At 47.3% G+C, this 26100-nt stretch overlaps 1 protein-coding gene across 1 annotated transcript in view; it reads right to left on the minus strand.

Moving 5' to 3' along the window:
• FAM78B (family with sequence similarity 78, member B) overlaps nt 1-26094 on the minus strand; it is a 100013-nt gene extending 73919 nt beyond the window's left edge. Inside the window, exon 1 of the mRNA XM_011933371.1 lies at nt 25813-26094. Coding sequence (XP_011788761.1) covers nt 25813-26075 — 263 coding nt within the window. The 5' untranslated portion in view covers nt 26076-26094. The remainder of the gene's footprint in view (nt 1-25812) is intronic.
• Between the last annotated feature and the right edge of the window lie 6 nt (nt 26095-26100).

Here is a 26100-nt window from a genome sequence, read left to right on the forward strand (position 1 = left end):
AGAAATAGCACAGTATGGTCTTTCAACCAGAGAGCTGAGCAGCCTCATGAGGGTCTCCCTGTTGCTGTTGCTTCCTCATAAAAATCCAGGTTTGGCTGTCCTGCTTTGAAGGTGGAGGGAAGAGGCTGGACTTTCCCACATGCGAAGCCAGGTGGCAGCCTCCCTACTACCACCACCAGAGGAGCCTTGGAGCAAGGATGTGACAAAGGCCACGCAGGATGGAGGAGAGGGTAAAGGCAGGTTTCTGCAGCTCTTTTCAGGAGACTGCTTTAAATGAGCAGGAAAGAGCTTAGAGCACACATGCTTCTGAAGCCTGCAGCAGGGCTAGACTCTTCTAAGGAATAAGATGGCCTTTCTAATAGTGGCCTGGACATTCCAGGAGCAGTAGCATTGCTCTCTACCCCAGCAAGGCTTCAAATGTGCAGGCTACACATTCACTCTTTCCCATAGCACAATCCACCATCAACATGTGGCTTCTAAGTGTCCTGGAGAATGAAAGCTGACTTGCCAGGAAAAAGTGAGCCCACAATCGAATGAGGAACCAGCCCCAGCTTGATTGCTGCCTGGGAGGATCTGGATTGGATGGTGGAAGTGAATATGTAAACCGAACTTCAGCTATTGTTAGGGGCTAGAAACCATGGTCATAAATCTGGGAAGCCAGACAACAGCATTACAGGACTTCTGGCCTTCAGGAAACGATAGTTAGGATGACCAATACGTCTGAAACTTGACTTCTTAACTGAGCCAGAGCAGCGAGAAAGGCACCATCATCTCTGCTTAAGAGAAGGATGATAAAGCTAATCCAAAGGAGACTTCTGTCTTTTGTGAGGCTGCTGATGCTAAATAAGCCATCAACGTGTGCCTCAGTTTTCCTTACTGCAAATGGTGGGATAAGTGGCTGATTACTAGAAAATAGTGTGGTTTGTTGAGGTTCTCTAAGAAAACACTTGAGGTAAAATACAACAAAGAAGCCTTTTTTTGGCATATGATTTGTATCCTCCCTGATCACTGGTCCACCACTGATCTGTACTACGGAGAGCAGGTCACTTGAAGTTTACGAAATGGTTTTCCATAATTCTGTTCACTCTCAAAACAACCCTGTGAGGCAAGTAATATTATCATTAGCGCTCAGAGGAACCAGGCAACTTACTTGTAGCTCATGGTCAGCCAACAGCAGAGCTTTGACTGCAATTCAGGCTGCCGCACTGCCTATGTAAACAAATGCAGCACAATTAGAGTGGCATTAATATATCAGAAATGCTCCCCTGACATTAAAGGCCAGGCCAGTGAGCAGGTGGAACCCTCACAAAGGGCTCACCTGCCGTAGTCCAAGAAATATGTATGAAGTGCCTACTGGGGCAAGGTGCTGTGCTAGGTACTGGGGACAGCAATGTGCAATGTACATAGGTCTGATCTCTGCCCACATGGTCTCTAGTGGAAGACATAGACAAGATGCATGTAGGTATGTCACAGTGAGAAATGGTTGAGGGGGCAGGTTCCAACACTGACCACACCAGAGGTTTGGGGACATAGAAACCTAAGTGGGTTTTACTCCAGTTATCGAGCAAGATATTCCTCTCCCTGAACTTCCTTGTCATAGAGATCATTAAACAACTGGAAAAACAGCATGGACTACTACTTCTTGTATATTCTGCATATAGTTTTGAAACTCCTTTGTCTAAGACAGATTTTCTTAAAGCTATTGTAATAGCTGGTAGCTAGGCCAATAATAGGTACTGAACAGTTGTTAAACTAGTAAACATAGAATCTGCAAAGAAGCTCTGCAAAGTAGGCAGGTTCATACCCATTTTACAGAACAGTAAAGTGTATTCCGACTTGGAGGTGATGGGAGGTACATATCTATGTGAGGCCTGTCAAAGGGTGACTGACAGATAAGTGGCAGCTACCTCTGGTAGCTACCCAATGCACAGTCCATCACAGCTTGCGTTGGCTTTTGCATGGACACTGACAGACGCAAGCTGTACATGCCAAGCACAGATGAAGAGTGCCCTGGAACTGGGGGAGGGACAATGCTCTGGGATGGATGACCATTCATCCAAATCATCCAATGCTGGATGAGCATTCATCCATATCATATTGATATGGAGAAAGGGAGGAGGCAGGCTGACAGATGCTGGTCCTGCAAAGTTGCGGTGTTCTCTCCTGGTCTTGGAAGGGCATGCCACCTGTGAGAGGTCCCAGGTGTCCTTGCCCTGAGCACAGCTCCTCAACGATCAGACTGGCTGTGAAGGTGAGTGGCACTGCTCTGACTTGGGGTAGTCTGCATGGAAGGGGACAGCTGCCTTGCAGAGAGCTGTACCCAGGCAGGTCACTAGAGGACATTACGCAGTGGAAAACCATTACTGGGGAGTGGAGGGTGAGACTGCACTTAAAGGAGGTTCTAGTGTCCTGAACCTAGAGTCTACTAGGGTTTATTGCAGCTTGAGACTCTGTACCCAAAAATCTACTTCCAACCTAGACTCTCCCAGACTCTCTCTGTGCCCTAAGTCTTCTGGGTGACTGCTACCAACCAGGCCTGGGAAGACTGCACAGCTGAGGCTAGGACATGGGGCAGCAGCAGAAGCCTGAAGTCTACAGACAGGGTCAATGGTGCATTAGCACCAGCACTTGCTGAGCACTGGGCATTGACATATGTATGGTACACTGTGGGGTTCCTCCCCTCAAGGATCTTGAGGTCTAGGTGAGAAAAGAGGGAGACTAGTTTTACTTGAGGATTGACCACAAAACAAAGAAACTGGTTTTGTTTGTGATTTGAGGACTCATTTTCATTACTTCAGGTTTGGGTATAATCTTTATCTCTTCAACCAAATTCTAAGTTCCTCAAGGGTGGAGCCTTGTCTTCTAAGTCTCTTGCCTTACCACTGTAGCATATAAAAGGCCCTCTAGGCACTTTTTAAATGAAATGATGTATGGGTAACAGGTTGTAAAAGGTGGGCTAGTCTTAAATCTACTGAATACCAAAGGCCTAGAAGGATGAATAGGTTGCAGGGTTAATTAAGAAGGAAGTATGCTCTTGCCCTGTGTCAGGGCACAGGGTGCAAACATGAGCAGCACATGGTTTCTTAGTTCAGGGAGCTCAGTCCAGAGATGGTCATGGTTTGGTCAATGGTACAGTAGTGTAAGAGGCCACAGAGCCCAGTGGTTATGAGTGCAGACTCTGGAGCCAGATCATTTGGGTTCAAATCTCAGCTCTTAAGAGCTGTGAGATGTTGGGCAAATCAGATAATTTCTCTATGTCTCAATTTCCTTATCTGTAAGTAACCAGAATAATAACAGGAGCTAATATACGATTGTTGTGAGGATTAAATGAGTTAAAACATAAAGTATTTCTGACCATGTGTTAACTATTAATATATAGTAGAGGCTGGGACAGTGGCAGGGAAGATGAGTAATTCAGACTGGGAGAAGGGTGCCAAGGAGGGCTCTGGGGAGAGCACAGGTGTCTTCTAGGAGAGGAGGGGGTAAGCCTAGCTGGGGAACAGCATATGCAAAGGTCTAGAGGTATCACGGCTGGGAGCTACATGCCATGTGGTGTAGCTCTGCCCCAGTGCCAAAGAGAGACTGACAGATGAAGACAGGCCAGAGATGTTTCTGGTTCCCTATCCGGGAAAGGTCAGGCCAACAGAGGCTTGGCATTACTTGCTAAGGTGTGTAAACTTTATCTTGAAGGGAACGGGGAATCTTAGGAGGCTTTTAAATAGGAGAGGGTGATATGATCAGATTTCTATTCTGAGTTGCCTACTTGGGCTATGGTGTAGAGGACAGGTGGTGGAGGGGAAGAATGTGGAGCCGGGAAGAACAGGGGCCCATCAGGAGGCCATGGCAGTAATGAAGGTGAGAGGCAGTGAGGGTTGCTCTAAGGAAGTGAGATGGAGAGGAAAGCACAGATCCGAGAAAGATCAAGAGGTTAAACAACAGAACTGCATATACTAAAACACCATCACTGACAAAGCATTGAGCCCTTAACCACATGTCAGGCCCTGTGCCAAACACTTTGCATGGAGCATCTCTTTTAGTTCTTACCCAAACCCTATGAACCACAATGTATGTGAGGGTTGAGGGCAGAATGGGGAGGGAATGTCCCTCCTATCTGGATGCTATTTAGATGCATTCAAAATAGCTGACAAAAGGCACCAGAGAAGTCCTGGGCCCAAATTAATGGGAGTCCAGTAACCAGGGTTCCCAGGAATGAAAGGCTTGATGGGTGCCCACTTCCAATTATTTAGGAGATGAACACCAAACTCTACATTTCCTGACAGTCTGTCGTGTGTGTGTTAGCGTTTTCACAGATCCCTGCTCAGGCATTTGGATTGGGGAGAGCTGTGAGTAAGGCCGGGGGGTGGGGGTGGGGGTCTAGAAATGGGCCTGATTTTCTTTATGAATGATCTTGATGTGGGTGTCACAGGAACGAAATCAACAGATGGCAATACATTTGTAGGAAATGAGAGAGACAGATTTAAATCCAGAATCGCAGGAACCCTTAAACTGCCTCTATGCAAGGAAGGCACATGAACATTAAATATTTTTGAAAGGATTAGCTCAACTCTGATCTGTCTCCGTCCAAAGGTGGGAGGCAGGGATGGGGAGGAGGACATCGGCTGTTGTCCTCATGATGGAGCAGGAAGGATCAGAGAGTAATAGGGTGGGCGGAAAGGGGGGCAGAAGGAGGTCCCCATTCATCTTAAACTGTACTGGCTCTTGACAGACAGGGAGTGGGTGGCTGTTTATCTCTCAATCCTCAGCTATTTTCTCCAGCAATAAGGTGTAAACTAACTTTCCTCAAGGCAAAAATCTTCCGCTGCAAGAGGGGAAAAGCACATCAAAGGTATGGAGCCCACAAAAGAAGGAGAGACCTGCCACTTCCTCATGGGAGAAACCCCCTTTCTGTTCTTCATCATGGCACCTCACCCAGGGCTTTTGCTGTGAACCCACCAATCTTTCCATAAAAAGGCAACCCACTCCTCTGATTTCCTGTCCACGGAAGGGAGAAGTTTGGGGTTTCTCTGGAAAAGATAGAGGTGGGGTGGGGATTGGGAGGACTCACACTACCTACCAGACTTGACTATCATTTTAAAGGATACTTCAGTCCCCAGTTCCTTGAATCTCAAACCACACCAAAGACGACACGTGGGAGGATGGGGGAAATGCCCTCAACTTGGGTCAGGTCTATTCCAGTCATGGTGAAGATTGTACCAACTGGCTGGCCCTGGACAAAAAAGCGGAACCCCTCTCCATTTCTGATATCCACAAACTAAGGAGGCCAACCACTGCAGGAATCACCATCCCTGCCTTAGACTTCCACCTCTTCCATCAAAGCTGCTTCCATCAAGTTTATCTTTGCAAGTCAAAGGTGCCTCCTAAACATGGTACCAAAGCAAGATTTTACATGTTGGGTGTGCTTCCACCTGTCTCACTCCCCTGCCTGAAGCCTACCTTCTCAGGGTGCACTAAGGCATCCTGTAGGTTGGTACCAGGTGCCATCATGGCAGCAGCACTTTGCCCATGCTTTCAAAGGGAAAGAGGGCTTCTGATGGGCAAACAGGAAGATGGAAGGGCCTGCGTACAGGATATTTGCCTGCCTCTCAGTTGCATGGAGGAGGGAAAGGGATGAGTCAGATGTTTTCCAAAATTCTCTTCCAGCTGCTTTAGGACTCTAAGGCCACAATGCATTATCTTAGCAGAAATCCAGCAAAACATCTAGTCTTGGATCTGTAACTTAGCAAAGACAATCTCAAGTCAGACACATTTTTGGCACCAAATGAAGCCCATCACATGCAAGCTTTTCTTTTTTTTTTTTTTTTTTTTTTGAGACGGAGTCTTGCTCTGTCGCCCGGGCTGGAGTGCAGTGGCCGGATCTCAGCTCACTGCAAGCTCCGCCTCCCGGGTTTACGCCATTCTCCTGCCTCAGCCTCCCGAGTAGCTGGGACTACAGGCGCCCGCCACCTCGCCCGGCTAGTTTTTTGTATTTTTTAGTAGAGACGGGGTTTCACTGTGTTAGCCAGGATGGTCTCGATCTCCTGACCTCGTGATCCGCCCATCTCGGCCTCCCAAAGTGCTGGGATTACAGGCTTGAGCCACCGCGCCCGGCCTGCAAGCTTTTCAAATGAAATGTGACTAACACTTTTTCTTGGTTGGCTGCACATTAAACTGATGCTAAATTCACAACCTGAAGGCTAGTAGGGTGGTAAAGTAGACAAATACTGGATAATGAGTCAGAAGATACTGTTTTAGTCTTTTGTCTCTTCCTTCTGGCCTTGGACAAGAAACATAAGTTCTCAAAGTCGTAGCTCTTTTTGTTTACGAAGGAGAGATGATAGCTTCTCTGCTTCCTCTCACAGCTACTGTGAGGAGCAAAAGAAATGTGAATGAGAGCACTCTGTAAGCTTCTACTACCTGTATGAAGGATGAAGGATGGTTATTATTCACATTGCTCAAAAGGTCCAAAATCTTCCCTGACGGTAACTCAGGGGGATGCTTTAAAACATTAGTTCAATGGACTCATGTCTCACAGTGCCACTGCCATTCTGTTGAAAAGACTTCTGACCCAAGGACCAATTTCTATTTTCTTCACTCAGGGTTTTACGGCATCTGAGACCACAAGGCATTATTATGTTTATTTAGGATACTGTCCGAGACATTTCTTCTACGTTGAATCAAACTTATTGATTTTCATAGTCCTCTAGTATTCTAGTACGGTGCTTGCTATAAAGCTGGTGCTTGATAAAATAATAAGAGCTGCTGACTGGACAGGCAGGATGATGCAGTCCTACAGGAATGAAGATGGACAGAAAGTTGCTCTTGTTTACCAGTTTAGGAGGAGATTTCTAAAAACTAACTGGGCTAAAAGTACTCCAAGGTCAGAGATCTACTAAGCCAAGGGCAAGGCGGGTCTGAGGCTACCTCTGACAGTCTCTACACATTCAGAAAAAGGAGGTCGAGAAGTTGTAAATATACAATGGGTCAAGGGCGGCACATTAAGCTGATGCTCAAATTCAGAACGCAGAGGGGAAGTGGGATATTAAAAGTAGACAAATCATAGAGAATGAGTCTTAGGGAAAATCTCAGTCAATCTCTCAACAACAGTAGAAATGGCCTTCTGAGCACCAGCATTCATTTCATTTGTGTTGGCAGGAGTTATCCTGAGCTTCCTCTTTGCAAGCTTCAGGTCATTCACCTCCCTCTGTATTGAATGCGCAGGCTCAGTTCACCACTCTGTGAGACTAACCTACGACGTCTCCTTGCAGGTCTGATCCTCACATCACCAAGCACACACACAAAGCTGTAAGGTTCCTAGACATTCTGAGCTCATAACCTCATCCCAGAGCTTTGAGTTCCGGGTCTGGTACTCTCTTGACTGGAGTTCATAAGAGACCAGATCTAGGAGGAGATAATCAGAAAGAGCCTTACCCTAGGAGAGGTGGTGAGGAAAAAACAAAGTTCAGCTTAGAAAGTGCAGCAGTGGATACAAGGAGGGGAAACTTGCTCAACACCATGACAGGAAAGGCTGATTGTGTGTATGGTGAGCACAGTCAGAAAAGTCCTAGGGGTTGCTGAAGGTAACAGCCAGCCTCTCTTACTGGCCTGCTATGGTTTCAGAGACAAAAAGCAGGCAATGCCAGGATGATAATGCCTAAATGAGCAACAGTGGGCAGGAGGCCCAGGGATGTCCTCTCATGGCTGCAGCCAGCTTAGGCCAGACCCCAAGAAGTTCCCCAAGAAGTTGGGGAACCGAGCCCAAAGGATAAGTTAGAACCCATAAGGATGCTTTAGAGAATTGGCATAATTCTGCCTGGGGAAGGCTGGATGGGAAATTATGGTATTGTCAAGCTGTTTTTATGGGTCTACTGCGTTCCCCCTGCTCAGACAGTTAATGTGCCTGAAATCACAGCTAGTAAATGGTGCAAGCAGGATTTGAACTCACATACTAAGGTTCCAGAGACCATGCTTTTTTTTTTTTGAGACAGGATCTCACTCTGTCACCCATGCTGGAGCAGAGCAGTGCAATCATAGCTCACTGCAGCCTTGACCTCCTGGGCTCAAGCAATCCTCCCACCTCAGCCTCCCAAGTGGCTGGGACTTCAGGTGCACACCACCATACCCCAGGCTAATTTTTGTATTTTTTGTAGAGATGGGGTGTTGCGCTTTGTTGCCTGGGCTGGTCTCGAACTCTTGGGCTCAAGTGATCCTCCCACTTTGGCCTCCCAAAGTGCTGGGATTACAGGCATGAGCTACTTCCTTGGCTCAAAGTCTATGCTTTTTAATGTTGCCTGCAATCAAAGAGGGGTTAAGGGAAATGAATTCTTGGTGACTGGTGACTTCTGAATCTCATGCTCCTCTCCATTGTGGTACATTCTTTCTGTTAATTTAACACTTCAACTTTAACAATTAATCTCTTTTTGTAGAAACCCATCTAGAAACCTCAGATGAATGCAAAGTAAGATATGAGGGATCTAGAGAGCTGGTAACTCAAATAATTCAACTCTAATTAGATATTTTAAGGAGTGTCTTATGGCTAACAGATAAATCTTGAAATACCTCTGGTACAGTAATTTGGGAAGAGTGATTGCAATAGTTTTGCCATGAGATGTTCAAATTATTTGCTGTGCCCAGCTTTCCCAAGCCCTGCTCAGAATCTGAGGTTCCTTTTTCTCTTTTAGGTGAAGCATCTATATACACATGATGGTAGTTGGAGGCATAGCTTTGGAATTCTTCGAACCTGGTGTTATATTCTGATTCCAGCACTGAAAGTTGGGAAACTTACATGGTCTTTCATGAGCCATAGTTTCATTATATGTGAAATAGAGATAATGTGAATGAGTGTTAAATGAGATATCATTTGTGTAAACGCCTAGCACCTCATGTTCATCTGTTCCCATTAGGTGATGAATCAATGATGAAAATCTGCATTAGAAAAGGATCTGCCCAACGGCGGGCAGGCAGCTGGGATGCAGCTCAGACTTCTAATGGGAAGTCAACGGAAATGAGAGGAGACAACCTGTGCTGTCACTTTGAGCCAGGAAGGTCAGGTGACAAAGGGAGCTCATATCCTTTCCTCCCAATGCAGTTGTCCATTCGGCTAGGTTATTCCTGTAGACTGTCATCCCACCACAGAGTCGGTTTCTCAGAGGAGCGATAAGCATTCATAAAAATTACACTCACTGAATTGAACTGTTATAAAAAACAGACATTTTAAAATAAACTCCATCCTTTGAGGATCTCTCAGCTTTTTGTATGAGCTTGGGCAATTCCTTTTTACCTCTTTTTACATGTCTTTTCACCTGTCAAGTCAAGGAAAAAGACTGGGATCTCCAAGGTCTTTTCAGCTTCAGAAGTTCTATCACTTTCCCCTTTTCCAGCATCAGCTACCTAAAGGGAGTAACGAATTTGGAATTGGATAGTGAGTGTGGCCACCTCCTAATCATGTAAACCTGCTGAATCAGTTCAGCATGCAGAGCCTTGGTTTTCTCTCATCACTTGGAGAACAATACCACCATTTCTAAAAGTCAGTGTGAGGCTCAACAGGAGTAACATACATGGGAGCATTTTTGTAAACATTAAACTTCAAGCCTATCCTTTTTCATTACATTCAAGGTTTATGTGGCCCCAACCATCTTGAGCTCCATATCGTAGAATAGCTCCACACAGGGAATCCCCATGCTCCATCCCCACCTCAGTGTCAGCCTGCTGAGTGCAGGGTGATACTAGGCATGTGTGCTTTCTTGGGGGTTGCTGGCTGCCCCTTCCAAATGACATTGCTTTGCCTCTTGGTCTCCTCTCCCACCTCCCTTCCCTCTGCTGGTCCTTCCTAGAGCCACCTGGAAGAGAAGAAAGCAACAAGCTTCCTGCCTGCCAGAAGCCAAATGCCAGTGCAAAGTGAGCCTTGGAGGTAAAATCAGGGAACAGGTGCAGAGAAACCTGGAGCTAGCTACTTCACACTCTGATACTGCACAGGGACAATGAGGATGGCTGCGCATCAGGGGGGTTTGAGATGTCTGAGGAATGCATCTCAGAGAAACTGGGTCTGCTGAGGCAGCAATATACCGCAGGTGGTTGTGCCTAGTGCACAGTGGGACAACGTGCTGGACTCTCTTGCCCTTGGCCTTAGACCCAAACCCTCCCAGTGCCTTGGCTCCCACTTCACCCCTAACAGTGGGGTGCTAAGTAAAAAAAAAAAAAACCTCAGTTCTTTTTATCAAAGAGCCTTGCCTAGATAGGCAGCTTGCTTTGAAAGACATTCATTCAAATCAGAAACAGGAGACATGAAAAGCTTACTTTTGTCTGTAACTGAGGAACAAAAGAATATAGTAAGTAAACCATAATAGACTAAATCTCCTGAAAAACTCCCACATCCCAAGTTTCTTCTTGAATACACAGCTGAATTTGCAAAAATAAATTCCTAGGGGTCAAAAATGAAGAGGAAATCCACAACTCAAGAGGTAAGAAGCCTCATCCTCAAAATGTATGAAGCAAAATATGAAAAAACTGCAACAAGAGTTATGACCACACTAGCATACACAAATTTCAACAGACTTTCTCAATTGATAGATCAAACATAAAAATTACCAAGAATATAGAACATTTGTACAATACAACTAGCAAGTGGGATCTAATGGACAACAAGAAATACACATTCTTTTAAAGTATACATAGAAGCAGGCTGGGTGCAAGTGCTCATGCCTGTAGTGCCAGCATTTTGGGAGGCAGAGGCAGGATTACTTGAGCCCAGGAGTTTGAGACTAGCCTGAGCAACATAGTGAGACCTTGTCTCTACCTATATTTAAAAAATAAAAAAATTAAAAAGTATAATAGAGGTAAATCAGAAACGTTTAGAAGTTGGATGGTATCACCCAGAACTGGGGTTTTAATCTGGCATAGAAGCTGATTTTTGCTAAGGAGCTTGCAGGGAGATTCACCTCGGTTCTGTGCTGGGTTATAGAGGATGGCATCAGAGAAGTTGAACACTTGAGACTGGAAACAAATGCCTGTAGACTTGTAATAGCTCAGGAGTTCAATGCTACCCTGTAAATTGGCCTGTGCTTTTGAAATGTCTCAATGAAGACAATCTGACTGTCTCATTCACTTCTTTCTCTCTGGTTACTCTGCTTCAGTTTAACCAGGGGCATTTCTGATAGACTATTTTTTCAATCTTTTTTTTTTTTTTTGCTTTTTGAGGATGGCATGAAAACATTCCAAGATTTTCCTTTTTGTGGGAAGTCGTAAGTACTAAGGTGTAATTCCAGATTCTAATTCTGATGACTAGACATTTCAGGAAGCACCAGATGTTGAAGGTAAATCTTGAAAAAACCCTCCCAGCACCAAAGGAAGACTCTTGCCTCTTAGAATAAAGCCCTAAACATTCCTGGGTTCTGATCCAGAAGCATCCTGCTCTTCTTGGTCAGCAGTGAGTTTGTCCAATTGTTGGCCTAGGATCCCTCAATCTGAAGTCATTGATACAACCACGGAAACCATGGCCGGATGTAAGTGGACAAGTAACCATCTTAGCCTCCAGTTGTTCACAAACACTCCTCAGTAGGGGCTGTACCCAAGTATCTCTGCTTCAAGTGCCAGACCTACTCAACTGTTCAACCATTTGGCTAAGGAGAATTCACTGCTTCATGAAAAAGTAACTATGTACAGATCCCAAGGTTAAAGGTCAACAGACAGGGTTTCCGCAAAAACTTTATCATGTAGACAAATGCTACCTTTCCCCTTCCATTCAACTTTGAGGGCCTGGTAGCAGGAAGGAGCCCATTAGCACTAAATCCACACCAATACTCAACCTTCCCCTGGCCCCAACTCTCAGCCTAATTATACAACAGTTCCATCTCTGAAAGACTTTTCAATTGTGATTAAGCAACTCCATAGGTACCCAGATTACCTAGAGTCTCTGTCAGATACAGGTTCTGAAAAGACAGATTTTCTCAAAGATATCTGAGAATCCCAGCAGCCCAGGCACTGGCCAGGGAGGAGGATGTCCACCCTGGCTGTAGAATGGCCCTTCAGTGTTCCTAGCGCTTCCCCTCTCTGGAATCTTCTAGCTAAAGCCATCTGCTCAGCCATCCAACTGGAGACGTTACCTCAGGGAACTTTGCAGCACAGAAGCCTGTGGTGGTGGTTGTTCTCAGGTGTCAAGGATAAGGATGGGAGCAGCTGCTAACCTTGCCTGGGCCTTTCAGTTCTGTGCTGTCAGGACACGGCAGTACCTAAGGTCAAGAATTTGTCTGGTCTTGTCGCGAGGAACTAGGCCCACCGTAGTTTCTCTTGGCCCTGCCTGCACCCCATTAATTGTTCACTTTTCCACATTTTAGAATCTACTCTTGATATTCAGGCCTTTAAGATGCTTGCCAAGAGGACAATCATGTTCTTAAGCTTCTTTCATACTTACTCTCTGCTACAGACTTGCTGTATTTGAACTGGCCTCGGACACTTGTTGAATCAATCCCCCTTTAACCTGTGCCCTCTAGATTCCAAACCCCACATACTCAGAGACAGTTCTCAGTACTCTGTTCTTTTTTTTCTTTTTCTTTTTTAAGATGGAATCTCACTCTGTCACCAGGCTGGAGTGCAGTGTCGCGATCTCTGCTCACCGCAACCTCCACCTCCGGGGTTCAAGAAATTCTCCTGCCTCAGCCTCCCAAGAACTACAGGTGCGCACCACCACACCCAGCTAATTTTTGTATTTTTAGTACAGATGAGGTTTCACCATGTTGGCCAGGATGGTTTCGATTTCTTAACCTCATGATCTGCCTGCATTGGCCTCCCAAAGTGCTGGGATTACAGGCGTGAGCCACCGCGCCCAGCCGGTACTCTGGTTTTAACTGTTCCCAGCTTCCTCACCAGCCACCCAAAACTCTAGTTGAGTTGCCCCTTTAGATCACAAGTAATTTTCTTTATAAAGATCATCCATGGCTTTTGGAAACCCGCTCATGAGATGAAAGAAGCAGCTCAGCCAGGCTTGGAGGCAATGTGGAGGACAGAGTGACTCATGGGTTCCCAGGAGAAGGGTGAATGGTTCTGCTCCAAGGGTGGAGGACAGCTTTGCTTCTCCAGCTGTGGTTCCTTCCACATTTATCTCTTCAGAGGGAGATGGGGAACACAAGTCAGAGAGTCAGTGAGAAGTGGGGGGGTCCAGCGGTTTGGGGAAGGGCATCTGGCTAAAGTCCTGCAGCTTGAAAGAGTGACCATTACAAGACAAGCAGAGGTCAGAAATCAAGCCAGTAGAACTTGGGATGGACACAAAGATGAACAAGCAGTTCAAAGGCAGGCAGGAATCTGCCAACAAATACTGAGTATCAGGCAGCAAGGCTGATCGATCAGACAGGCAGGAGCCCTGCGAGCTACAGGTCTTAAACAGGCCATGCCAGGCAGGCAGGACAACAGTGAAGGGTCCACATAGCCCAGAAAACATGAGGATGCCTCCTCCTCTATAGAGGCCTCCAGGGAGGGCAGAAGCCAGGTCCCAGTGCAAGCTTGGAGAAGGAGGGCCAGGCAGCAACAGGACTATGTAAGGGGGAGGTGGACCACATGATATCGCCCTGGATTCCCAGAGTGCACATGACAGGCAGCGTGGAGTGGTACATAGACTACAGCTTTAGAGTAAGCCAGACAGGCAGTGGTGGCAGGCTGCTCAGAGGTCCACACTCATCTTCCTCTCCAGTCCTCCCTCTATACCCGCCTTAGATCCCAATAAGGACAAAGCAAAATGGGGTGCTGCCTGGACCTGTTCCCTCCCATTCTTTCCCAACCACACCTCCTTTAGGGTAAGCAGACACAGCACCATTTGATCATGCCCCTATGCTGAAATGCCTCAATAAAACAAAACAACGACAAAAGAACTGACTGAAACCAACTAAAAGTCACAACAGAGACAGGGTCTCCACGCTGCTAGGATATCCCTCTCAGACTTCTCCCATCTGTTCTGCTCCACAGAGGCCTCCCAGCTGAGCCCTGCTGTCAAGGGAGGGCCCGTGGCCCCCTCACAATCCGTCATATTTGACACTACTTGGATCTTATTTCTTCTAGAGCTGCCAGGGGCTATGACGATACCTTTCCTGTGTGTGGGTAGTGGGCCAGGAGGGCCATGCATGCCATCAGTACCGGGGCTGGGGTGAGGTGGGTATTGAGGGGTGGACGAAAGGGATTCTGGGTTGTTGGGAATTCCAGCTGAATCTCAATTTCTCCACACTTTCCCCTTCCCTTGGGCTGCCAAGTCCTCCCATCTCCTGCCATCTGTGATAGGTGTCTCTGGGGAGACCCTCTTCTTTCTTGCTTGCTGATCACTGCATATAGACACTGAAAATATGCTGGACTCTCTGCTCCTGGCAACTGTGTAGACATCCCTTGGGCTGATTTGAGTTCCTCTCTGCTGCCAAGGGATGGGTTCTTCCTGCACCCTGCGCACCTTCCTTTCCTGGGCAGGTGGCCATCTCTGCCTGAAGACCTGGACCCTCAGCAAACCTGTTGGGGGTGGGGGGCTGGCAGTGATGAAAAAACAGGGGGTGGTGACCGCTGACTGCTGCTTTGAAGACTAGGTGTGCTGGGTGCCTCCAGCCTTGACCCACAGAGTGAGCCAGTGATCCAGGCCCATGGACCTGGATCTGAGTCCTGGTTCTGTCCCTCACTAGTTGTGGCACTGCCCTTTTCTGGGCTTCAGCGTCCCCACCTGTAAAAGAAGCAAATGAGCTAGATGATTTCCCGCACCATTTCAACACCCTGTGAGTTAAGGATGATGCTGTTGATCTACCCCTTGCATTCTTCTGGCCATTTCTCTACTCTTTAATCAAGACCCTGCTGTGACTGGTAGCTAGTAACAGTCACCTGTGAGGTAGCTGAAAGGACAGAGTACTGTGTCTGGTGCTGGGATGGTCCCCTGGGTCTGGTCCCAAGACCCTGGTTTCATTATTATCACATCCTAAGCAGCTGAGTGAACCAGGCAGCTGGGAGGCGAGGAGGCTAGCCATTTCCAATTTGATTTAAACCTTTTGTTTCCCAGGTCTCCTCAGAAAGGACAAAAGCAAACACTCAAGCAATATCCTGAACACTTCTTGATCATTCATTTGGACACTCATTCGTTCAACCCTTATGAGGCAGTACAACATCATAAGGAGTCACAGGAATTAGTTTGACCTGCTTTCTAAATCTGGCTCTGGCACTACTTAGCTGAGTAATGCTGGACATGTTATCCAACCGCTGTAGGCCTCCGCTTCATCTCTAATATGAGGAAAATAATGGTGCTCTCTATTTCACAGACACAGTACATCTGAAGCATCTGGCACTAGTTAAGTGTTCAACAACTAGTTGTTGTTATCAAGTTGAGTAAGTTTCTTACGGTTTCATGTGGAGACAGACAATGTGTACATAGCTGCCCATCACTCAGTGTGTGCAGGTTTCTTAGCAAAAGACAGGCTCCTGGGTTCTGAAAGCCAAGAAAATAACTTCAACAGGAGTTTGGGGGTCAGTTTGTGGCACAAATCACTCATCCTTCCTAAAGAATGTGAAGATGGTTCGTGGAAGCTTGAAACAGACTCTCAAATCATTAAGTCATAACAAAAAATCTGTTCTTGAATTGATTTGCCCAGCTCAGGTGTGGGGACTGCCATTTTGGAAAGGAGGTTCAGCGTGTGTGGTCTCGGGAGAGGGACTGGAAGGTAAGTAAAATCCTGCTGTCACAGAACGGGCATGTCTGATTCCCTTCACGCCTCTCTTCCCCTACATATCCCAGCCCGCGCCCCCATGCCGAGGGCAAAGCAACATCTAATTTGCCTGTTTCTGGCAGCTCTTGGACTTGCCAAAGCCTGTACCTGCCGCCACGCATGCCCCAGAAGCCTCTGCCTGCTCCCTCAGGTTGCTGCCGAAAGTGCTGACTGCGGATGCTGATTTACCGCTCCCATTAGCCAGGCCTCTAACAGCCTCTGAGAGCCTGTGCCGGACACAGGCCCACCAGCCAGCTCTGAAAGGTCAGGCTCCAGGAGCAGGAGCCAGCCAGGGGCTTTGCAACAGTGACCCTGTTGATGCGCCATCCTTTATTTTGTTTTAATAACAAAATGGCCTTATATATTTTGTTTTAATCTGACAGCCTGAAAATTTCTCTTTGTGCTTGTTGAAGACATTTAGGTGGTCCTGTGTACCCTCTCCTGTCTTCAGACACCATATAATGATGCCCCTAAAACTGTCCACATGCTGGCTGAGCCAGAGGTGCCCCATGCACACGGCTCTGAGGATGACCTCTCCCATCCCCGACTCCCATTCTTGGTTGGCTGAGTAAGGACTCAGTATGGGGGGCACTGGGAGAAAAGGTGTGACGCCTGAGCATCAGGCCTGAGTCTACCAGTGCTTGCCAGGATGACCCTGGACACATAATTTAATCTCCTTAGGCCTCAGTTTGCTTATCTGAAATAGGAATAACTATTGCCTTAAATGTTTCATGATTATTGTGAGGTTAATTATGACAGGTCCCCTTATAAAGAAGACAAAAATCATGAAAGGGACTTGCAAAGAATAAAGTACCTTAAACACAGCTTTGGACACAAATGATTTCAGGTGCTGGTCTGTCCACCCAAGCCAGACACTGCACAACCTTCCTGAGCATGAACAGCATGGCTCACATGCTCCAGCATCACCCAGCCCTCAAGTCCTTGGCTTGGACAAACTGTAGTTCCTTCTCCCAGCCTGAGTGATACTGTTACCAAAGGAGGGCTCAGGGATGGGGCAGGAAGTCCCCACAAGGATGTGGCTAGGCTGCAGGTATCATGCCCAGGGATTAGGAGCAGCCAGGGTCCTGGAGGCTTCCCAAAGTCTACAGCTTAGAGGAGAACAAGGAGGGTGACTTCTGAGTGACATGACGTCAGGGGGAGGGGGGCCTCCAGTGCCCTCCTCTGAGTTGGAATAGAAAACAGCCCAGACTCCAGAGGTACAGAGCAAGCCTTTCTCCTCCCCTCTATCTCTGAGTGGGTTTGCAGGGGAGGTTTGTATAGCTGACATACCAGAGACCCCTCTCCAGAGTCTGAATGCTTCTCTGTCCAGGGAAGTTGCAGGGCCACAGCCACAACCTCCCTGTTCCTTAAGGCTGATCCAGAGTCATCCTCTAGCAATAATAACGAGCATGTTCTGTAATAACAAAAATCACCAGTGTTGATTCCTAATCCCTATGGCATTAGGATGGGGGGATCTTATTACTGTCCATTTATGTACAGGCAAACTAGACGCTGACTTGTTAAGGGACCTGCCAAAGGTCATGCAGCTGGCACTGGGACCCAGGTCTTCTGACTGGAACCCTGTGCTGGGGAACCAGCAGCTAAATCTTCCACTGGCACAGTGAACAGTTCCAACTGGCATGTACCCCAGAACCTAATGAGGGAGCAGGGTCCACATGGCTAACATGGTAGCCTGAAGGGGCCTCGAGAAAAGGAATAGTGCAGGAATTCTTGGGAGCCAGAGGTATGTCCAATGAGCTGATGACAGAGCCAGGGGTCCCTTCCACCACAGAAGGGAATCCTCGTTCTCCTTCTCTTCCTAATCATCCACCCGAACAGCAACTGCCTGGAGAGTTTGAGGGATGAACAGAACTCCATATCCAGTACCTGGGTGGTCTGGGTGACTGTCTGCTGGGGCCCAGGGCTGCCCATTAGGGCCTGAAGGTATAGGCACAAGGCTAAAAGCTACAGCCCAGATCAACCAGCTTGCAGTCCAAGAGCTGAGGATGTCGTTCCCCTGCTCCCAGGGAATGTGGTCCTCGGCATGAAAGGAGCTTATTCCCTGCTGTCTTTACTCCTGGCCCCTCACAGAGATATGGCTCTTACAGCTACCCACCAATGCCATTCTCAGGGGGAATGCAAGGAGGTTCCCACACATGATCTCAGAGCAACTTACTCTGTTTCCAAAGGAGGGAGGAAATAGAGAAATCAGAGAAAACCGATAAAGCTAGGTCCGTTATTACTATTCTGTAAAGCAAGTTCAGAGAACCCCCTTCCTGGGAGATAAGGCCATCGTCTATTAGAAATAGAATATTAGTCAGGTGTGGTGGTACATGCCTGTGCTCCCAACTACTCGGGAGCCTGAGGTGGGAGAATCGCTTGGGCCCAGGGGATCCAGCCTGCAGTGAGCTGATTGTGCCACTGTACTCCAGCCTGGGTAACAGAGCAAGACCTTTTCTCAGATACATATATAGATAATTTTTAAAAAGAAACAGAGTAGTCAGAGGACATGGGCTTGACTCCTGGCATGGCACCTTGCTGGCCATGAGGTCTTGAGCTAGTTACTGAGCATCCCTGGACCTCACAATAGGATAACTTCTCTCACTGGGTAAGATTTCCATGAGGCCATGTATGGAAAGCACCCCGCACAGTGCCAGGCACATAGACCTTTCACGGGTGTTATTTCCCTTGTCTTTCTTGTCCTTCCCAAACAGCATCTCCAGACGTTCCTGGATCTGGACAACTCTCCTGGCACAGGCACACTCACACTTTCTTGACTAAAATCTGAAACAACAACAACTCTAGAACCATCCTTAAATACCAGACTGATTTGGATTGGTGAGAATAAGAGGCAACTTGCCTCATGACTCTGCCTCTGTGGGGGAATACCCCACTTTCTGGGCAGCTCTGCTGTTGGTGTGCAGGCGGGCACACCAGGGACCCTTCCAGGGACCCTCAGCACCACGAGGACTCTGCTTCATGAGTATTCACCAGGATGCCCTGCTACTGCTAATTTCCTGTTATTTCTCTTCTCAAAGGAGTCCGTAATAACCAACTTATAAATGACAGCCACTTCTTGTGGCCTGTTTGGTGTTAACACAACAGAAGTTGTGGCCCCTCTGTTATCTGTGACAACTTTTTCTTATCGGTAGACCACAGTGGTCCAGGGAAGGAAGCTGGGGAAGAAGAAAGCCATGCTATCAACTACTTGGAGCCTTTGGGCAACCCTAGGCTTCCTTACAAGAAGCTTTAAGGAAAAGAGCTAGGTGCATGATGACAATAACAGTGGCCATGACTACTAACTTTTCTAGTGCTGATATGAATAGAGGGCTGACCTGTCCCCTCACAGGCCAAACTGTGGCAGTATACAGAAAGCCAGGACACAGGGCCAGAAGACATGGCTTGCAGTCTCAGCTCGGCCACTTACTTGACCTATGGCCTCAGGCAAGTTACCTGACCCCCTGAGACTCAGTTTCCTCATCAGTAAGACAGGCATGATAATAGTACCTAGTTCTCAAGAACCAGGTGGGTCAGATGAGAGGGTCAGATGAGATCAGAATGCACTACGAATTAGAAGGAAAGGGGGTATTTGGGACCGCACACCCCACAACAGACTTTGCATTTCCCTTTCACTTGCCAGTCTGCATCCTTAAACTGGAACATGATGCCTCTGCAGACCTGGCCCCTAAAATAGCATGTGCCCCTGCTGCCTGTGGAAGGTCACCGATACCTTGCAACCTGATGCTGTCACAGTCCATCTCCTGTCCTTGCTTTCCCCAACCCATCCACTGCCCTGGAGTGCAGATTAATATCCCAGGTGATACAAGCCACATTTTGTTAACTTTCTATTTGTTTCTCCCCCTCTACATCTTTTCCTAATCATTTGTTTCCTCCCCTCTCTCTCCAACCCCTCCTCCAACTCCAGAGTTGTGCTTTATCTCTAGTGAGCTTAACGCTTCCCTGATAAGACCGGTTAATCCTCTCCTGCTCCTCTTTTGCAGAGATGGAGGAGATTACAGGCAAAGGGGTTAGGCCATCTCCCTTTCAAGGGCACTCAGGACTTTAATAAAGGAACTGGATCCCACTTTCCCATCTGATACTCTAGATTGGCATCCCCAGTGTTTCTGCTGAGAAGCAGTTCTGGTTACTTCCAGACCGTGAGCCTCCTGACTGGAACAAAACGGAAATGGGGGTGGCGGGGAATGGGTATTGGTCAAGTGGCCTGGAGACTCAAGATGGGCTGATCTGGTCCTCAAGAGCAAAATGCCCAACTGTGTGACCATCTCTACGGTCACCAGTGAGGGCCACACTTAAAAGCCACACTGTGCATGTAGCAGCATGTAACTGGTAACAAGAAGGGGAACTCTAGCTTGGGGGACATAACTGTACCAGCCAAGGTCTCCAGCCTTCTCCTCCACAAGTCCTGGGATTAGCGAGTAAGTGATGCAGGTGGCACAGTGCTACAACAAGGTCTCCTTGGGTACACACTGAATGCCACTTTACAGCAGGTAGGTGACATGAGAGCGAGGCTTCAGTGTTTGCCGAACACCACTCCCGGTGTACAGAACACCTCAGGGAGACGGAGGAAGTGACAGAAGTAAGCCCTGTGCCGAGAAGCAGACCATCTGGTGGGGTAACACAGGACACATAACGCAAAAGCACAGCAGAGTTAAACTATAAGCTAGTGCTAAGTAACTGCTGGAGTGTCTTGGGTTCAAGATCTTTGTGGGGTCAGGCTTAGGTTTAACATGAAAAGCTAATTTTGAAGAGACATGATTTGTTGAAGAGGACATAGACTGTTTGAGGTCAGAAAAATCATTCATTTATTTTGTATCAAATGTTTATTGAACATCTGCTATGGGCCATGCACTGTTCATAAACAAGATAGATATAACATCTGTTTTCATGAAATTTATACTGTAGTGGACAAGTCAGAAATTAAGTGAATAACTATATTTTCACTCCCATTCTTACTAATGGTAACCAGTACAAGAACTGGGCGTTTTGAAGGAAAAAAACAGGAGGATCCTAATTTCAGCTGTGAGATCAGGGGTAGCCTCTCAGAGGAGATAATGGCTGAGACCTGAATGAGTAGCAGGAATTAGCTAGAGCAGTGCAGGGAGGAAGCACATTTCAGATGGAGAGCAGCATATGGAAATGTTCTGAGTTGGGATAAAGTTGGTTCTTTTGAAAGACTGGAAGACATGGCTTAAGAACATAAATTCACAGAACAGAAAGAGATTTTCTTTCTTTCTCTCTCTCTCTCTTTCTCTCTTTCTTTTTTGAAACAGAGTCTCACTCTGTCACCCAGGCTGGAGTGTGCGATCTTGGTTCACTGCAACCTCTGCCTCCCAGGTTCAAGTGATTCTCATGCCTCAGCCACCTGAGTAAATGGGGCGTGCGCCACCATGCCCAGCTAATTTTTGGAATTTTTAGTAGAGAGGGGGTTTCACCATCTTGGTCAAGCTGGTCTTGAACTCCTGGGCTCAAGTGATCCACCCCACCTTGGCCTCCCATGCAAGAGATTTCTCCCATTTTATTCCAATTGCAATGGTAAGTTATTAAAAGGTTTAAGCAAGAAAGTAGTAACATCTACATTTTTAATATATCACTCTGGCTGCTATGTGGGAGGTAGACTGGAGGGGGACAAGAATGGTGGTGACAGGTTCAGTTAGAAAGTCTCTGCAGGAACAGGTGACAGTTGATGGTGACACGTCCTGAGATGGTAGCAGTAGACAGAGAGTGGTACCGGATTACAGATATATTCTGGAGATGGGATCACTAGGATTTAATGATGGGCTGGATGTGTGGGGAAATATCTAGGGTGACATAGAGATAGTTTCACTTGAGCAACTCAAAGAGTGGAGGTGTCATTTACTAAGATGAAGGACGGCAAAGGTGCAGATTTTGGGTGGAAGCTAGAGTGGGGATCAAGAGTTTGGGTTTGGATACCCTAAGCTTGAGATGTCTTTCATTGTGTCATGTCATTATTGTGCGAAGACACACACACATCTAGACTGGAGGCGACTGTGTATCACAGAGGTTATCTCCCACCATTAGGACGGATGAAATTACCAGGGAAAGCATAGAACCAGAAGAAAAAAGTCCCATTAACTGTATTTTGGGGTAAGATGGAGATACAGAAACAGCGGAAAAAATAGCATAGAAGCTAAAAGATAGGAGGGGTTCCAGACAGAGAAGCCTGTCTACAAGGAATGCTGCTGAAACTGTGTGTCTCTCAAAAGTGTCTGAGGGATTCAGCAACATGGAAATCACAGACGAACTTAGCAAGAGCAGTTTCAGAATGGATAGAAATCAGCTTGGACTAGACTGAACAGGCAACAGAGGTGGGTAGGTACAGCCAAATCCTCAATAACCCTGGCCCTGAAGGAGGAGTAGAGGGACAGGCGGGAACTGTCTCTTGAAGGTATGACTGAGCTACGACTTCCTAAAGTTTCACATAGGTCAAAGTTTTCCACATTGGCAGTGGAGATGGTTTCCACACTATCAGCCCTAGCCTGACCATGGAGAGTTCCCTTATAGCCCCAGAAGACTCAGAGAGAATGAGAAGGGCCTTTAGCTATTGCTGGTTTTCCCTGATCTTGTCTTCACTTCATTCATCCCTGGCACAAGAACCGCATTCCTTGTTTAAATCTTACCCAGGAAATCTCTTCAGCGTTGTACTCCAGCATTCAAAACTGTTCCATTACAAACATCTTCCACCTCTGTTGGAAAGCTTCTGCATACTCAAGAGGTATAAAGAAGGTATAAAGAGCTTTCTGACACCCTGTCTGGTCAAGATCTGATTTTAATCTTTCCTTTTACCAGACTGTGTAATTCTGGGCCCACCCAACAGACCCGAGCTACCTTTCAAACCTCATCTCCTACTTTCTCCTTCTTGAACACTCCCTCCAGTCAACTTATGTCCCCTTGAAACACCTTCTATTTTCCTACCTCTGTATCTTTGCTGGTCTTCCCCTTTGGAATTAGTCCTTCCTCCTTGCCTACCTGAATATTACCCATACCTCAGAGTTCGCCTTGAGTCTATTCACCTCCAGAACACCCTGCCTGGCCCCCCCGCTCTCTCTTTCAGGCATTTCTTTCACACTGCCCAAGAGCACTGCTTTTCTCTGCATGTGTCATCTTATAATGAGAGGCAGTGAAAACTGCCTGCATATTCCTTTGTTTCCTTTGGTGCTGCTGCCTGTACATCAGAAGCATTTGGTAAATGTTTGTTTACTGACAGGTTGAGAAAGTCAGGAGCCCTTCCTCCCCAAGGGATGAAGACTTGCAGCAGTCTGTTCAAGGCTGCACTAGCAAGACTCACCAGGGCCAAATGAGAAATAAATAGGTGCCACAACTATTCACCAGCCTGGTTTCTATAGAATCATTCGAGGAAGTGCCATGGCAATGAGTTAAAGTTCAAATTAAGCTCTGGTCATCATGGCCATCAACTATTTCAAACGTTCTTTTAGAAGCCTACCCCTTCTTGGAAAAGTTTAAAATTTCAACCACAAAACCTCATGCTTTCTTTCAATTCTGTAAACAGAAGTTTCTTGCCATTTTATGCTGTGGATTTCCTCTGGCACAATCCTTTTCAAAATATTGAAAAGGCAGTTTCCTAACCCAGACCCTTTCACCATATTGTGGTTCATGTGACAGAACACTGCACAGCGGTGAAAATTCACTCCATGCTATTTTTTACAATCCAGGTATTGGCTGAAGTACACATAATAACTAATAGACTGCCGCAACTTTCATGCAATATGAGTTCCCATTAAAAAGTTTACACTAGCAAAGTTTTCTGGGCATAAATATCTTGTGGAAATTGGTTCATTCAAATCTGGGCTCCAAAGTGGCCTTAAACACATAGCAATTATTGCAACCATGAAGAAACAGGTAGACTGTGGGCACAAACCTATAACGATATGTTTTATTACTCACTGGGGGTCTATTTTTGCTCTCCTACATCTACATGAAAACCAAGATTCTTAAAATACCACAAAAGTGGCAGTTTAAAAACAAAACCTCTTTCCAAATCGCAAATGCAAGGATTCAGTGGAGAAGGGTCAGGAATCCTATTACTGATTCATATCCATTAAAGTTGGTTCCAATGAGGACATACCTTCCCTATAGATTCCACGAAGTTCAACTACCATGTCTGTTTATATCTCAACTTGACTTCTCCTAAGGTAAAATAAGTTTTATGGAAATAATTCTGTATTTATATATTTGCTTTTGATTTACTTATTCATAAGAGATTTAAGGCCACAGAGAGCTCCGCTGTGCAGTCTTGGGAAAAGTGAGGCTGCTTCTGCACAGTCACTCCTGGCTTCCTCTACCAGAGGCCCCAGGCTGTTGAGGGGAGCAGTTGCTGTCCTCCAAAAACCCACCGTCATCAGGGTGAGGCCAGGGAAATGAGAGGGAGGGCTCTGGCCCTGCCTGTGGCTTTCTCTGACTTGGCTGGAAATAATGAATTTATTTTAAAAAGCAGTTCTAAGAGACACATGTGTTCACATATAATCATTCTTTTGAGGGTGTGTCTGTTTTTAAATGGCATGATTCACCCAAAATAAAATATCCCTCATTTCTCATATCTAGCTGTCTTCCAGAAAGAAGAATACAGTGTGCCGAGGCATATTGGAAACTGGGCCTCAAATTTCTTCACTAGAAATTGAGTTCTTCTTCAGCATTAAGCTTTCGTGCTTAAAGAGTAAAGTGCAAAATCTTTGGGAGGAAAAAAGGAAACAACGACCTGTCAAAATTTCTGTTAGCGCCTATGACTACTGTTAACTTACATGCTCTCAGAGTGCAATAAAAAGCCTGCAAACTGCTGCTAAAAAGATAGTTTGACCTTTTAAAATGGGAACTCCCCCATCCCATATCCATATTAAATAGGCGAACCTTGGGAGCTCTGGAGTTTTAGATCAGTAAGTGAAATGAAGTTGAATTTCCAGGAAAAGGGTTTCCCTGTAGGCTGCAGGTTAATTAGGGTGTTCTAGACCTACACTGTAACAGCAGGTAGAAGGCAGGCCCTAAACCTTTTAGCTATTGTCGTTGCCACCTGCTCAGAGTCTAGTTCTGAAAAGAGGCGGGTGCGGAGTTATGAAAATTTGGTAAATATAAAAGTCCTGGACGCGATCGCCCGCAGCCTGCGGCCCCTGGCGGTTGAGGAGCCGCGGTGATCCTCGGTCTTCATTCACCGCAGCAGCCAAGCCCAGCGCGCACCAACCGGCGCTGCTGAAAGTTGGAGAGCTCCCAGCTCGCCGATAAAATTCGGCGGTGGGCGCCAGGGGAATCCCTTGCAGTGCCGCAATTAGCAAAGTTTTGAAAAGTAAGGACCCTAGACAGACAAGAGACCCATCCTTTCCTTTAGCATAAGAAACACTCCGCGCCGCGCCAGCCGAAGGCTGGTCGCACAAGGCCATCCGCCCTGCTTGGCCGGGACGCACCCGGTGCCTTCCAGCTCCCTACCAGAACTGGTCCAGGGGGCGCGGAGACAGAGAGGCAACTATGTCCGGCTTGTGGTTCCAGACGGAAACGCCTCTCGGCTCCCTGGCCTGGGGGAAAAGGGTTCGAAATTCAACAGTCGCGAGGGCAAGGACAGAACTACCAACTCCCGCTCGGATGCCCGGGACCTGCTCTTCCAAGCCCGCTCCGATTTCTCCAAAGGACGCGCGGCACAGCCCATGCGCCCCCGGCACTACACTCCACTCCTCTATGGTTTCCCCCAAACTCTTCCCGGGGAGCCCCACAAAGCACAGACGGCACCCTGAAACTCGCCAGGCACTCGCCAGCCATCCCCACCTCCGCCTCTCGAACCCTCCTTGTCGCGTTCTTCCCGCCCCGCACCGTTCTCCTCGCGTTTCTGGGGAGTCAGAAGCAAACCACGAGAAAATGCCTTCGCGAGGAGCCTCCCTACACCCGCCCTGTCACTGAAACAAAAGCGTAGGGAGGAGGGAGGTGGGAGAGGAGGCGGGAGGAAGGTTTAGAAAGACGATGGGGACAGCAGTAGGAAGGAGCTGGGGAGGAGGGTCAAGCTGGCGAGCAGAGCTGGGGGCCCAGAGTCAGCTCCCGTGCCGCGCGGCGGGTCGCTTACATGCCCAGGTCGCTGTAGGTGTTGAAGAACTCCATTTGGTTGCACGCCTGAATCCAGCCCACCACCCAGGTCTCGTGGCGGGGGATGGGGGGCATGACCACGCGGGCCGAGGCTTTGAAGTACGGGGTCTTGTAGCGCAGGACGATGGGCGAGGTCTCTTCGATGCGCGTGGGGCACTGGTCGATGGTGGCGCACACATCGTACACCACGATGTTCTCGCGCCGGATCCGCGCCTTGCAGGTGATGCTTTGGATACAGCCCATCCTGCAGCCCGGCGCCGGCACGGCG

This window comes from Colobus angolensis, unplaced genomic scaffold, assembly GCF_000951035.1.
Source record: "Colobus angolensis palliatus isolate OR3802 unplaced genomic scaffold, Cang.pa_1.0 Scaffold126, whole genome shotgun sequence".
Lineage (NCBI taxonomy): Eukaryota > Metazoa > Chordata > Mammalia > Primates > Cercopithecidae > Colobus > Colobus angolensis.